General features: G+C 38.1%; 1 protein-coding gene across 1 annotated transcript in view; it reads right to left on the reverse strand.

The window, feature by feature from the left end:
• The window catches only part of arhgap32a (Rho GTPase activating protein 32a), a 55,995-nt gene that overhangs the window by 15,585 nt on the left and 25,088 nt on the right, over positions 1 to 15,322 (reverse strand). Inside the window, exons 5-10 of the mRNA XM_041810479.1 lie at positions 15,060 to 15,144; positions 6,479 to 6,565; positions 3,906 to 4,043; positions 2,826 to 2,918; positions 2,256 to 2,378; positions 2,077 to 2,154 (exon numbers count right to left, since the gene is read on the reverse strand). Coding sequence (XP_041666413.1) covers positions 2,077 to 2,154; positions 2,256 to 2,378; positions 2,826 to 2,918; positions 3,906 to 4,043; positions 6,479 to 6,565; positions 15,060 to 15,144 — 604 coding nt within the window. The remainder of the gene's footprint in view (positions 1 to 2,076; positions 2,155 to 2,255; positions 2,379 to 2,825; positions 2,919 to 3,905; positions 4,044 to 6,478; positions 6,566 to 15,059; positions 15,145 to 15,322) is intronic.

Raw genomic sequence — 15,322 nt, forward strand, 5'->3', positions numbered from 1 at the left:
GAGTAAACATGCAAACTCCTCAAAGAAAGGCCAGAAACTTTCTTTCTGTGAGGCAACGATGCTAAGACCACTTTTCCCAGTTTTAGTTTTAACTCTGTATATTTCATCGACATGCTCAGTATCTGTTAAACAACTATTTCTGAATGCTTTTCTAACAAAATCCCTGTTTCATTTTCATGTTCTCCACTTAATGACTTCTTATTCTTAAGCACAGTTTTTGAACTTAAAAAGAAAATAAGACTTAATAAGAAAATCTCAGAATAGCAGAAGTCCAATGATGGTGTGCAAATACTAAAGACCCATTTCAAAATAAATGAAACATGAATGATGGTCTTACACCTTTGTTTACAACACAAGGCGACTACCCTTTGCTGGACCAGTTGCTTAAAAATGTGGGGGGTGAAATAAGAGTATTCGCATTTCCACAGGCACCACTACACCACTGCTGAAGATATGCTTGTGCTTTTTAGTCCATTGTTCAAAGAGAAGTAATACTTACATTTGTTTCTAACTTTCCATATTGTACTATTAAAGCCTTAAAGATGCAGACTAGTGGTCAGTTTTGTCTCTAATTATTGAACATAATGGTGAATTTTTTTCCACGTAATATGATTTCAGTAGCTTGTCCCATGACTCACTTTTTGTACCACCTCAAGCGCTCACAGACTCATGCAATCACATTATAAAAGTCTGTGAGGGTTCAGTGCTTGAGTTTAATTGCTTGGACTGAGAGCTTGCCTTTTTTCTGACTACCCTGAAAGTTAGCATTTAGGATTTTGGACAACTGTGGCAAATTACCATAGCAGCATAATGAAGATTATGGTCCTTGACACATGTTGGTCAGCAGTTTAATATTCAAATGGTTTTAACCATTTTCATTTTATAATAAATCAAGCAACAGAAGTAAAAAGCTGAGCATAAACTATTACATAACTTCATAACTGGAGCATGACTTTAAGCCATCACCACCGGGCCTCCAAATTTTCCAAATTAGGATTTTTGTCAGAGACATTTTTATCACAGATTTAACCATGTATTGCAAAATAGGTACACAGTTTGCTTGGCAATGCAGGGTCTCCTAGAAGATGCTCCCTGCATAGCCAAACGGCATGCTTTGATTGTCCAGGAAGCGCTAAGAAGAACCTGTATCAGGATGCAACAAAAGCCTAAAAGGAGGAGGTAAGGCTTTGCCAGCAGCTCTGTGAGCACTGGTGTAGCAGGGATCGGTGGGAAGGAAGTCATATTTAAATGGACAACCTTGCTGAGTGGATAAGCTGCGGCTGATTGGGAGCAGTGGAGACAAGAATGCTAAATTTGATTAACTTCTGCAAAAAGCCTCTGTAGTATCCTACACTGGGAACAGAAAAAAGATTCATCCCATTGGATGTTTCACCCTTTAACTGATTCTATACATCAATCATTGTCATTATTATTTGGCTTTTTGAAAAAGAAAAAACATACTGAATATCATAAATATTTTTTATAGGCACTGTAGCCCCTTGCTAGTCAACTCCCAATTTAAAAACAGGCCTGTCTCAAGCTTGGTGTTAAATGATGTTCTTACTTTTTGGTTTATTAAAACATAAAATGTGTACAGATTTTGATAACTGCAGCCATTACATTAGGTACTAGTCTAAATAATTCCAGAAAAATAAGTATGTCTGTTCTGCAGCTATCTGGTAGTATCGTGTGTGTTGGTTACAGCTGAAAACACACACATCCAAAGAAGGTGTTTGAGTCATCATTCATATATTTCCTAATCCTTCTCCCAGACTCACAAGACAGGTGAGGCAGGGTAGCATTCCTGCTTAGCTTCATAACTCTTTACTGCTCTCTGTATTTAAGTATTTACCAACTTCTGGCATTAAGTCCCAAACAAAAGTAAGCCTTATTGTTCGACTCAGAAATGTGCTACATAACTGAATTTTTAAACATAGTTTTGAGTCACAACTTTGTCGTCACTACAAGCAGGGGACAGTTCTTCTCTCATTGTCCTGAATTATACATTATAAGCATTGCACTTGCATTTTTATGATGTAAGACCTCAATTTGAATGCAGCACAGCAGATGGAGTACCTGAAAGCCATGTTTCCCTCTCCACCAGCCCGTGTCTTCTTTAGGAGGCATGTCTATGACTGACACGATGTCCCCGACCTGCACCATGCAGAGGAGGATGATGAGGATAAATTCTGATCACACGCAACAGAAAAAAAATGATGGGATCAGAAATATCCAGGAAATATCCAAGAACTGACCTCAAAAGTTAACTCATCTGTGGCTTGGGCTGTGTAACGTTTAGTGACGTGGGCAGCAGCGATGGCAGGGACGTTGATCGAGGCTTCTTCAGACACTAACAGATGGTTCCCTTTGTTGTCAATCTAAAAGAAATAACAAAATTCGACTGATAAAGATGGAAATTTTGATGCTGGACGAGCTTTGCTCTTCCACTAGAGGCAGGGGGAAACAGCTGCTCTAGCTTTATCTATAATGCAATAATAACCCTACAGCATCATACTTCATCACTGCTTATGTGAAACAAAATAAAGCATCCTTTTCGTTTCTACTTGAATATGTATTTTCTTGGCATTTGAAGGCTTGAAGAGCCAGTGTTTCAGCACATTATAATTTCCTTGAGATGTCTTCGAAAATCTGTTTCCCCTCAGAAAATAAAATTCATCTTATGAGCAACTGCATACTCTGGCAGAGATAACTGAACAACCTGAATATTCATGGTGAGTGTTTAACATTACATTTACTTAATGGGGTCTCATCAAGAGGCAGCATAACTAACAGCATTTCAGAGCAAACTGCTCATAAATAGATACCTCCATCCATGTTAGTACTGGACCACAGTTGATCTTATTGTCAGCAATGGCAGAGAAGCGGGAGAGATAGGTAGCCAACATCTTGGTGACTGCCTGTTTAAGACACAGAATTGCAAAGATTTAGTCATGTCTGCCATATTGAGGGTCATTTTCCACACAAAAAGCAAAAAAAAGTACTATTTTCCTATCTGGATGCTTACTAAAGTTTGAATGAATTTTTGTGGCTGATGTTTGAATAACAGGGCATTCAGAAAGTATTCAATGTAATATTTCAAAACTGAAATATTACATTGACATAAATATTCAGACCCTTTGAAACAACACTTGAATTTCAGCTCAGGTTCTTCTCATTTGTCTTGGCCTTCATAATTCTCCAATGGAAGAAGTTTGGCACAACCAGGACTCTTCCAAGAGCTGGTCGCCCGACCAAACTGAGCAACTGGGGGAGAAGAGCCTTAGTAAGAGAGGTGACCAAGAGCTCGATACTCACTCTGAATGAGGTCTTCTGTGGAGATGGGAAAATTTTTCAGAAGGACAACTACCACAGCAGCCCTCTACAGACACAGGCTTTATGGCAAAGTGGCTAGATAGAAGCATCTCCTCAGTGCAAAACTAATGACAGCCTGCTTGGAGTTTGCAAAAAAAGCACCAGAACAACTCACAGACCGTGAGAAACAAGATTCTCTGGTGTGATGAAACCAAAATTAAACTGTTTGGCTTCACTAAACTTGAGAGAGTTTGCATTGAAGGCTGGCAGAAAATTTCCCACTCCAGGTTTGCAAAGCTTGTTGTGTCATATTCAAAAAGACTTGAGGCTGTAATCACTGCAAAAGGTGCTGTCACTTAGAACTGAATAAAGGGTCTAAATACTAATGTCAAGTTTGTAAAAATTTCTACAAATCTGTTTTACTTTGTCTTTTTGGGGTACTGGAGTATAAAAAAAATGAATTTAAACAATTGTGGCAACTGGCTATAACATAACAAAATAGAAAAAACATGAAAGGGGGTCTGAATACTTTCTGAATGAACTGTACATATATATCATTCATCATAAATACTGAGAGCGTAATTTAATTTTACCTCAACAGTTTCCTTCAGTGTGTCATGTCGTGGCAGCTCTGTGAGCTGTGAGTATCGGCGGTCATAGATACACAAGTGCAGGTGTTTGTCAAGCACACGGAAGTCTTCGTAGGACCTCTTTACCAGCCAGTTTTTACCCTGACAAACAGGAAAAACACAGAGATTTCATGAAATCCAATAAAAAAAATCATCCTCAAAGTGCCAGGAATGATGTAATGATCATCAAAAAAAAGACAGTCAAAAAACGTTTCAATTTTGCATTTAAAGCTCCTATGACAAACTTTCCATCACTGTAGATTTTGGCATGCTCTTTGGGCAAAACAGTACCTTTTCTTTATGTTACTGTTGTCTTGTACATGTCTAAATCCTGTTTATTTAAAAAAATCATTTTGCTTCCTTTTAGCAGTCAAACGTATCACTCTCTGTGAACATTTTTGTGAAAAATGAAAACAAAAGCTGTTTTTATACGTTGCTGTTAATCACCTCCTCTAACACCTTCACCAGAGCAGCTGTTTGAAGCATTAATGCTTACCAAACAGACATATTCAGTCTTTTCGCTGATGACCTTGTTTGTTTTTGTGACAATTACATAAGCATCACTGTTCAGTCTGTATCATATATTGTAAAAAAAAAAAATCCTCATGGGAGCTTTACAGTAGACCATCCTGTGTTTTTAAATCACTGCTCATTCTCATAGAACTTGATTTATCTATCATCATCTGCATTTTTTTATATAACTCATTATAATGTAGGGTAACAGTACTCTTTAATGAAGTTAGATGTTGGCACAGGTTTGTCTCTTTAATAACATAATAAGATTTTTTATTATATTTATGGGGATTAAATCAGTTTTTTATATCAATTGAGCTTTATTTTTCTTTAAATTAATTTCAAACTTCAATTTTGTTTTCTTTTTACATTGTATAAATGCTGAAATATATGTGATTTTAGTCAGTCTAACAATGCAACAGTTTTATTACACTTAAACGACAGTTTAATCAGTTTTTATTTACGTTGTGAACCTCATCCCTCCTAAAATTCACTTAGTTATTCAATATTTTTGATTATTATAGGTTCCATGTTGGAATTATAAGACACTGGTAGTACCACCATTACTTGTACAGTATTCTGAAATCAGCCATTGTTTGCCTCCAAAAAAAAAAAAAAAAAAGAAAACAGTGCAGCCATCTCAGATGACTCTGTAGGGTGTGACAACCTAGAATGTGATACATCCACTGATGATGTCACGGTTCCAAAGAAAGAACCAAAAATAGTTGGTTCCAGCTGAGAACCAACTTTTCAGGTTCAGAACCAATTTTTTCCCGGTTTGAACGTGCTGGCCAGTTCAAATTTAGGTTCAGGAACTGGAACTGGCACAGAGCCCTGCCAGTCTGAAAGGCCTACATGAGTACCAAAAACCAGTTCCGACATGGTACTGGTACCACATCCAATAACTACCAGACCAAATTATAACACAGATAACCATACTTGGAATGTTTTTGTTGTGTGATCTGAGTGTTAAGTTACACTGATTTCCTTTTTGTATCCTATGTTTGACTGGCACTTTATAAAAGTATTTCTGCAAATCATTTATGATACCCATACAGCTTTTATTCTCCCCCTGACAGTTAACACACCTTTTTCCCCCCAGAAGTGTTTATTTAGGCACTGTTTAGGCACCAGCACTGTATAAAAAGTATCTTGTACCAGTCGCGGAAAAAAACCTAAAGATACTTAACCCTATTTCCAGTGGACTATTGTCGTTTTTGATGTGAGACACATTTGCACCATAGATGAAGTTATCCACTGACTTACGGTGCTCCTAAAGGACAGATAGTATTTATTCTTCATCAGTATGCATTGCCTTGCCTTATAGACCTACATAAACACTTTTGTTAGATTAAATTCTACATGAGCTAATTTAACACTGCCAGTTTTACTGTGTATTTTACTTTATTATAGAGGTTTGACTTTACCTGAACAACCTGTTTGGAGATCTATTCTTTTGTTATTACAGCCAATAAGAAAAGATCATGTTTTACTGTACAAATCCTCAGTAGCAACTCAGTACTCAGTACTTAGAGTAAAGTTTGAATGAGATACTTTTTAGTTTTACTTGAGAAGATTTATAGAACAGTAGTTTCACTATCACTTTAATGAATCTTAATCATAGAACTGTACTTTTACTTCAGTACAAAGTCTTGTACTTTTTGCAGCTCTGCTCTCTTCCATGTCCCAGGTTTTATGGAAAAGCAGCATGTTGATTCATCTTGTGTACCTCAAAACAATTATGAGTAAAAAAAGGATATTTTGTGTTTAAATATTTTTTAAGTGTAAGTGAATAACCATTTGACTTTTTATGTGGCTATTATTCCATTATTAACATGGTCACTTTGTTGACCTTAATTTTCACCATTATGATGTAAAATATATGAAAAAGTAAAACAAGCACTAAAAAAGTCATGGGATGACAAATGATATTCTATGGCTATAATTTTGAAATTTCAAGTATTTCAGAGTACCCTATAAAAGGATATTTGAATAGCTAAGTTTTACTATTGGTGTTATGTTACCTGGCAAGTGATCTGGACCAGAAAGACCAGCTCTTTGGAGTCCAGACCAGGCTTCGGTCCTTCACTCTGCCCCTCTGCAAGAGCCAACTATAAGAGAAAGAGCCAAAAAGAGAGGATGGGGAAGGTTAATATTGAGAGGGCCCACATTCTGAATAATGGATGCGTATAATACAACAACCTTTATGTGTGTGACCTGGAATACAACACGAACATCATGTCCAACCCCATTTTTCCATTAAAAAGTAAAATGGCTTTTACACTGAGTGGAGGAGTTTAGGTGAAGAAACCTGAGAACTGCAGTAATACATAAGAGAGACAAAGTTTTTCTTTTAAGAAAACTTTCTACTAAAAAGAGATCTTGGGGAATTCTGCCAGATGTTCTGATGCCTTTTTGAGTTTTTAGGGAAATAAGTGCAGTTTATATCTTTTGCCACCAGCAGAGTTGTGATCCATATTCTCACTCCACCATAAATCCTGCAGCGTGAAATGTATAATACATAAGCTAATAAGAAATCAGTGCTCGGAGGCGGGGTAGTTTTAGCGTTCCTCTTCCTCCCCGATATTTCATATACCCCCAAAACTAAAGTGATCAAAGCCCTGAAGGGGTTTGGGAATACACTGACAGACATTACTGTAGAGGAGACTTCAAAGGCCTGAAAGCCAAGGGAACTTCTGGTTATTTATAACTGGTAGCTACCCATCTAGATACACTGTTACACAACACACAGCGACCTAGTTACTGCTCAACGGTAATACAGCAAACCAAGGAACGCACACTGAGAAAACTGTTCTTTAATAAGTTATGGCAGCTGAGCTCTTACCCAATGCAATGATTTGTTTGACTGAATAGCCCTGACAAAGCCCCTGAATTAGATGCAGGACCATGAGGCCAAATGCATGATGGGATGTGACATCATTCCAACCAGGAATATTTTGTGATTAAACAAAAAAAAGGTGATAAAATGAGAAATTATGACACACAAAAAAAGGAAAATTCTGACAATTTTCATTGAAGACAGGCTTGAGCACCACTTCCTCTATAGTGCTCACACCTGATTGGCTACTCCTTTTGTAATAAAACATGCCAACACACATTGATTTTAACCCCTATGCCAGTGTGACGTCATGTATTACAAACATGTGGCACCATAAGCTAAAATTAGCACACAAAACATGCAGGTTACCTGCCACTAAAGCATCTTAGAAATCCATCCGCAGCTGAAGGATGTTGCTCTCCCTTTGTGTGCGGCTGCAGTCCTGAACCTCAGTGAGCCCTTTCAAACAAACCCAATCTTTGCTGATGCCAGCAGAGTTTAAATGCCGCTCCTTGCTCCCCTGCTGCCTCATGTAAAAACGCTCATTCACGCGGCTCTGGATAACCACGCACTCACCGCTCTACTTAAAGCAGAAAATATGAAACAAGGATGCTTCCCACTGTGTGTCTTACCCCCTTTCCTGCATGCCTCCTTCCATCTCTTCCCCCTGCTCCTCCTCGTCTCATCCCCTCCCCTCTCCTATACTCTCCCCCCCTCCCCCCTCCGTCTCTCTCTCTCTCATCCACTCAGCTTCCTCCAGTGGCAGAAAGGGGGGTTTTGTCAGTAAATGGGCTCAACCAGCACACACAGACGCTTGAGCTCATCCATCACACCGAGGCAAGGCTGCACGGGAGAGATAGACAACCCTGCTTCATTTCAAAACTATTCTCATTCATTCCACGCTCAAGGCGAGACTGGAGCTAATCTGGAGAGGGATCAGTCTGGGAGGCTGCAGACTGAGGCGGTCTGCCGTCCTTGTGGTGCTATGCTGTGATTAGGATACATGAGACAGGATTAGAAAACTCCCTCTCTGCTTCCACAAATGCTTCATGGAAGATATAAAAGACTTATCTATCAAATTCAGCAAAGAAATAAACCTAAAATAATATAAAGACTACATGACATCATATCACAAATAATACATGTATGTATTACTAGTAATATGTGCCAACTGTATGATTATATATGTGCAGACAGTATGCGCAGCCTTCAGTGTGACTGTCTCCACAGACTCATATTTATCTTCTTGTTCAGCTCGACTTTTCTTCCCCCTATGGACCTTTTCAAGGTCACTGAGATTGTTATGCTGCTTCACTTGCCCTCGCTCAACTGATGGAGCATCGTAGTCACGGCAACCACAGCAGGACCACCCTACTGAGAGCATCCTGGGATTTAAGTCTCGTCCAACTCGCTTCACTGTACTCCATTAATGCTGCAAGTCAGAAAGCAGCCCCACAGCATGCATGCACTGCTCATGCCCTCTTTTGTGTCGAGCTCCATCAGCAGCTTCAGGTTGCTGAGGGACAACTGCTGCACTCTGGTGGCAAGAAGATGGAACTACACCGACTTTAAACCAGAAAACCCAGTACTACATGCTTTAAATCATTGGGCCTCAACCCTTTTTCCTCTGCTTTTAATGATGATCACTGCGATAAAGAGAAGTATGAGCATAAAGAAAGCCATTACAATTAAACTTTTTGTTTGTATGAGTCAATGCACTTGGCCAAAAGATGTTGACAAAAGATCACACAGGCATCAACAACAGGTGGAGACAGAGACATGCAATGTGTGTGGATAATAATAGTGAGAGAGAGAGAAAATGAGGAGATAAAGTCAGTGGAGGACAATCAATCATCATAAAGAACATTTACCAAGATACGTAATCTTACCTATTATAAATACAATTACAATAAATGGTTTCTTAAGTAATTATTTTTTTATTTGTTTAATCTTTCAGTGGGAAGGCTTTTTTGACAGCATGGGTAAACTTTACAATTAATATTGGTATCATAAAGTCCAGAAGTTACTCCTGATGTGGCAGGAAGGCGAAAAAGTTCATTTCCAACCCTGTCATTCATACATGTGCATAAATAATGACAGACAGACAGACAGACAGACAGACAGACAGACAGACAGACAGACAGACAGACAGACAGACAGACAGATAGATAGATAGATAGATAGATAGATAGATAGATAGATAGATAGATAGATAGATAGATAGATAGATAGATAGAGAAACACTGGAAATGAAGGTGATTTTTACATCTTTATACTCCAAATGATACAAGAAACATCAACACTTTTGGACCTGTGAATTTCAATGGCCTACCACCACACTATCTTCTTCTCTCACATCAGGTTTTACTTAAAAATATAACTCATCAAAAAAAAAAAAAAAAAAAAAAAAAAAAAATCTGAGGGTCATTGGATGAACATTCTGTCTGTAACATCTCTACAGGCCAATCAGAGCAACGAAACACACGATGTAGCCGCTACCGAGCTACGCCCTTACCAAAGGAGTAAACTCCATAAAGAACTGCATAACGCGAACCATGGCAACTGTAGACATGTCAGTACAAGAACACATCAACAACTCATTCAGCAAGTCACAAAAAACCCCAAACAACATGCAAAGATCTGCAGGCCTCATATGACTCAGTTAGAGTCAGTGTTCCTGACTGAACAATGAGAAAGAGACTGGGAAAAAGTGTCAGCCATAGGAGAGTTCCAAGGCCAAAACCACCGCTGACTAGAAAGAACACAAAGGCTCATTTCACATTTGATCAAAAATTTGCTGAAGGGCCTGAAAAAACAGATTTTGATCCTTAACGTAATAACGTAATAACATAAAAATTTGTGTTAAACTAAAGTGATTTTAATAATTAAAAGTAATCTTAAAAATGTGTTCAGGCTAGTTGATTTTAATTGTGTACCAGGAACATAAAAAATATAGTGTTCAAATGAGGACCACATACTGCCCTGTCTGAGCATGTACAGGGAGAAAACGGCATTTTGTCCTTTCCTGGTTAGGATTTACACTTTTCAAAGGACATTTTCAGCGCTGCAATTACCCACCCATTTTTCAGTAAGTAAGAAATTTACTGTTATTGGTGGTGAAGCTTGTGTCAGAAAGTTAAATTAGTTTCTAAGTATTTTTTAAAACACATACTGCATATTTTTATAAGGTTACAGCCATAAATATCAAGACGTAGCCAACACTTGAGTATTACTCAAATTATTTGAGTTATGACAAATCTGCTGTTTTCCCAGAATGCCTTTGGGCACTAAACCTTATGTACTTAGTCTGCTGCTGCTGTCTTGGCCAGGACACCCTTGAAAAAGAGATTTTTAATCTCTAAGAGGTTTTCTCCTGGCTAAATATAGGTTAAATAAAATAATTTTAAAAAGTGCACCATGAGTGACGTTGCTGTCTCAATTAAAGAGGTCCCGTCTATAGGGGACAATGTAACTGTTGTAACTGCTAATGTCAATGAACATTGAGTGGCACACTGACATTGATGAAACTTCACCTACAGTGCAGTGGATGACTAATGGTCATTGCAACAAATGATTGCACAAATTAGTCCACCTTAGATGAAATGATAACATAAAAAACATAATCAGTAATTTGATCAGTATATTTACAGATGCATATAAGGCTAAAGACAGTAAACATTTAATATCACAAATTTATAAAAGACTACAAAACTCTAAGAATCATTCTACTCTCCAGGTTAAGCAGAAATGGGAGGGGGAGTCTGGCCTGGAGATATCTGATGATGTCTGGAAAACTGTATGGGAGGGTCAAGCTAAGACCACCAACTCCAGAGCCTGGCGGGAATTCTGCTGGAAGAACATAATAAGATTTTTTGTAACTCCCAAATTGAAATCTAAACAGCAGGGTTGTCAGGGACAGGATAAATGTTGGAGACAGTGTGGACAGACAATGGCAGATCATTTTCATATATTCTGGGCCTGCCCCCTTATTCAACCTTATTGGCAGGAATTTGCTGGAGAAATTCAGTCAATTTTTGGTTTACAAGTCAACTTTTCTTTCATTACATTGTATTTGGGTAAAATCCCAGTTGGACTTATGGCCCAGGATATTTATCTTTATAAAGTGCTCCTGGCTGCAAGTAAGAAGGCCATTACACGGAAATGGCTGCAGATAAATTTGCCATCAAGGAATGACTGGATTACCATTGTTAACGAGATACAACGTATGGAGAGACTGACCTTCAACCTAAGATTGCGGGCTGAACAGTTTACTAAATACTGGGAAAGGTGGACATTATATTCTTTAACATGTAACTCATTGTATGTGTGAAAGATCACTCCACTTTGCATTAATGTATGGCCTATATCACCCTTGTCACCCTTGTCAACCTGTCTGTTCACTGATATTTTCTATTTTTCTGTTTCTATGCTTTTTTGTTTGTCCTTTATTGTTGGAAAAAAAGAAAACTTGAACAAAAAGAAAGTTTCAAAAAAAAAAAAAAACAATCAGTGAGTACTATTTGACGTTTTAAGGTAAGCAGTTACCTACAATATACCCATCTTGCTGTACAGAGTACTACATTTGAGCAAATATACCTCTAATTTGGAATTACCTAGAAATAATAAGTTGAGTTAATTTAAAAACATATGTGGAATCTAGGCTAATTTCTTTTATGCAACTGCTAAAATTGATAAAATTGAGTTAATTTAAATCCATTCATTCAAGTCTGTTTAACCTAGGTTTAGTTGACTTTTCTTTAAAAAATTTAGCACCTGCTACACAAAATTATTAAGTTAAAATTACCTATATTATTCATCTGAGATTACTTAAAAACATTAAGTTCAGTCAACAAAAAAATATATATCTGGATCTAGATAAACATATTGCGTGCAACTGCTAAAATTAATAAAATTAAGTAGGATCAACATAACTTTTTTTTTGTTCAGTGTAGGCAACTTGCTGTAATTGATAGAACCATGTATTCTGCTCTCTACCAGAAAATCCTGAAGGAGAATATCCAGCCATCAGTTTGGGACCTCAAGCTAAAGCCCACTTGGGTTATGCAGCAGAACAATGTTTCTGAACACAACAGCAAGTGACCTAGTCAAAGTCCTACTTAAAAAACACTATTTTCATCTGTGAAAGAGAGCCCCCCCCAAAAAAAACAAAACTTGGAAACCACTGCCTTACAGGTAAATCAAATACATCTACACCAAACTATAGAAATATATTTGAAAATTATATGGTTAATATTATGTAACATGTCAAATCTAATAAAGAGTAAGGGAATTAAAAGGAGGTCAGTTGGATCCCATCTTTTGAACCACGAGGAATCTCTTATACTTGTCAGTGGAATCTGTAATAAGGAGGTACCGAGGTTCAGGCTTTTAACCAGCTTCCTGCTTTATTAACTCACAACAGCAGCATACATTCACTTAAGGTGTCTTCGTCTGACTTACGGTAGAAGTGTCGTAATTCAAGTGACAACTGTCGTAATTGTCGTGACATATTTACTTCCATGACAGAATCTAACAAATAATTGTTGAGATAGTCCAGTCAGTGTGGATGAAAGTAAGAGTCTAACTGAACCCTAGAGAGGCATGCCTAAAAAAACATTCTCAGTGACAAAAGAAGTACCAAAATGATGAACAGCAATATTATTGTAATAATTCACTAAGCACCACCAACAGTCTCTGTCAGCAGACTTTCTCACACCTACTATTGTTTAGCCAGAACAGGTTTTCACTTTCAAAATGAGTCATCAAAACCTACTCCTGGATAGACCTGGCTGTCTCTCCAGGAAACTACTGTATCACATTTACCCAGTGAATGACTCACTGTGTGCTTCAGTCAAATTAATGAAAGAGAAGGAGGTTAGAGGTTTACACAGGCTAAATGAGTCTGATATTTATATACTGTAATACAGAGGATAAATGTAATACTGCAGTCGGATTATGGATCCAACAAGAATGAGGCTAATAAACTTCTTTGCCACCTTATTCAGGCGGCTCCACTGTGGATATGATTATAGGCACAATTTTGGATATGGCAAAAGTAGGATAAATGTCTCTCCAGTGGCTAACCAACGTGGTTTACAATCAACAGTGAATTTAGTGAAAAACACTTCTTTTCAAATCACATGTTCCACTTCATTATATTCTTAACAACAAATTTACTAAACTTAACCACACAAAGGTTTTTACCAGATGAATTTGCCAATGTGTGAAACACATCCATCTGGGAAAGCTTCAATAGGAAACGTCTGAGAAAAGGCAGAGGCTTTGAAAAAAACTCAGAGTGTGATTGGATGAACATTTTGTCACATCTCTATGGGCCAATCAGAGCAACAAAACAAGTGATGTAGCAGCTATCGAGCTGCGCGTGCACAGCTACCGAGGAATTACGCGAAACATGGCGACTTGATTTTGAAAAGAAAACAACTCACTGCTGTTCTTTGTTCTTCTTTAAACGCAGAATTGTTGTCAAATTCTGATATAACTGGCGCTTTAGCAGCATCCACGCTAATGTCTTCGTCCATAACTGCACCAGCCTCTTGCTGCTGCTTGTTTACGTCACGACTCTGCCATGCCCGAAAGGACTGCCCCTCATCGCTGATTGGTCCTGTCACTTTCTAACTGGGCCCAAACGGTTCAGACAGGAGCTTTGCAAGATGGATTTGCCAGTGAGAAACACGGAAACAGGCGTATCCATCTACTTTGCAAGGTTAGCAATGTTCTGGTACTTGTTAACTTTGTTTCAGGATGTAGCATATGAATAACAGATTAAGATAAATTACATCTTATCTAGGGCATTAGTCTGTTATATAGGCTACTTGAATTTACTGAACCCTGCAGACCCAAAAAGCTGTTCAGATACGCTGAGGAAGAAGAACGCATAGCTGGTAGCTGAAGCTCACAGGCTTTCTGGGTGAAGAATAAAACTTTATAAAAAAATCCATTGTTTTTGGCCCATTTTTCCTTGAACTTGCCAAATTACATGGATAAACTACACCCATCTGCTTTTCTGTACAGCCTAGCTTCTCCAAGCGCCCCTTGTGAAGGGGAAATGCTCACTGAAATCTCTGGATGCTATTGCCACAACTATTGCCCCAGGTCTCATACACAACCTAATCTCAAAAACTCTGAAATATCCCTTTAAACATAGCTAAATAATATCCTAACTATGCCTTTGCATATTATCTGAGATCACTCCTTCATATTGTTTTCCCATCCCTTGACTGGGATAGATGGATGGACAGATGGATGGATGGATGATGCTTTATAAATTCGGAGGGAAAGTCAAGAAATTGATAGAAAAATGCAGAGGTATTAATGCATCATTCCATTTTAAGGTATAGGCTAAGTGATGACTTCAACTTTTTAATCACTAAAACACTCTTATAATTAGGATTAGCATGTTGTTATAGGAAAACAGTGGTTCTGGTTTCAGTGGCAGAAGGCACTAGAAGTAACAGAATTCATGCAAGGTATCATGGGGGCAAAAAATAAAGTGGACAAAAGTTTTACAGCTCCTAAATGATAAACTGAAGCATTTATGTGACATTGCAGAAGGAGGGAGTGGGAAAGAAAGGGTAAGCAAGAAAAGGAAAACAAGAGCATTGATTCAGCTGCCACATTGCATTTCAAGACTGATGCATTTCTAGGGCAATTCACCTAAATGCCAGCTGAACTCGTGCCAAAGACAAAATTACTAAACATAGTAACTCTCCAGCAGAAGTCACTCAGTGCGTATTTTCAGAGCTTACCTGAACGGTGCCAAAGTCAGCAGTCTCATAGTGGAAGTGGGCACACTCAGCTAACCTAGGGAAGTGACCTCGAGGGAATGTCAGCCTTAAAAAAAAAAAAAAAAAAAAAAAAAAACAGCAAGTCATCAGTATTCACCACACTGATACCATGATGGAGAGAAAAGCAAAGCAAAAGAGAGGAAGAGGAAGGAGAGATTAGGCCAGTATGAGAGGGTTACAGATGTAGACTTGTCTGTCTATGCCGCACCCAACACTTTATAGCT

The sequence above is a fragment of the Cheilinus undulatus genome, linkage group 2 (genome assembly GCF_018320785.1).
Source record: "Cheilinus undulatus linkage group 2, ASM1832078v1, whole genome shotgun sequence".
Taxonomy (NCBI): domain Eukaryota; kingdom Metazoa; phylum Chordata; class Actinopteri; order Labriformes; family Labridae; genus Cheilinus; species Cheilinus undulatus.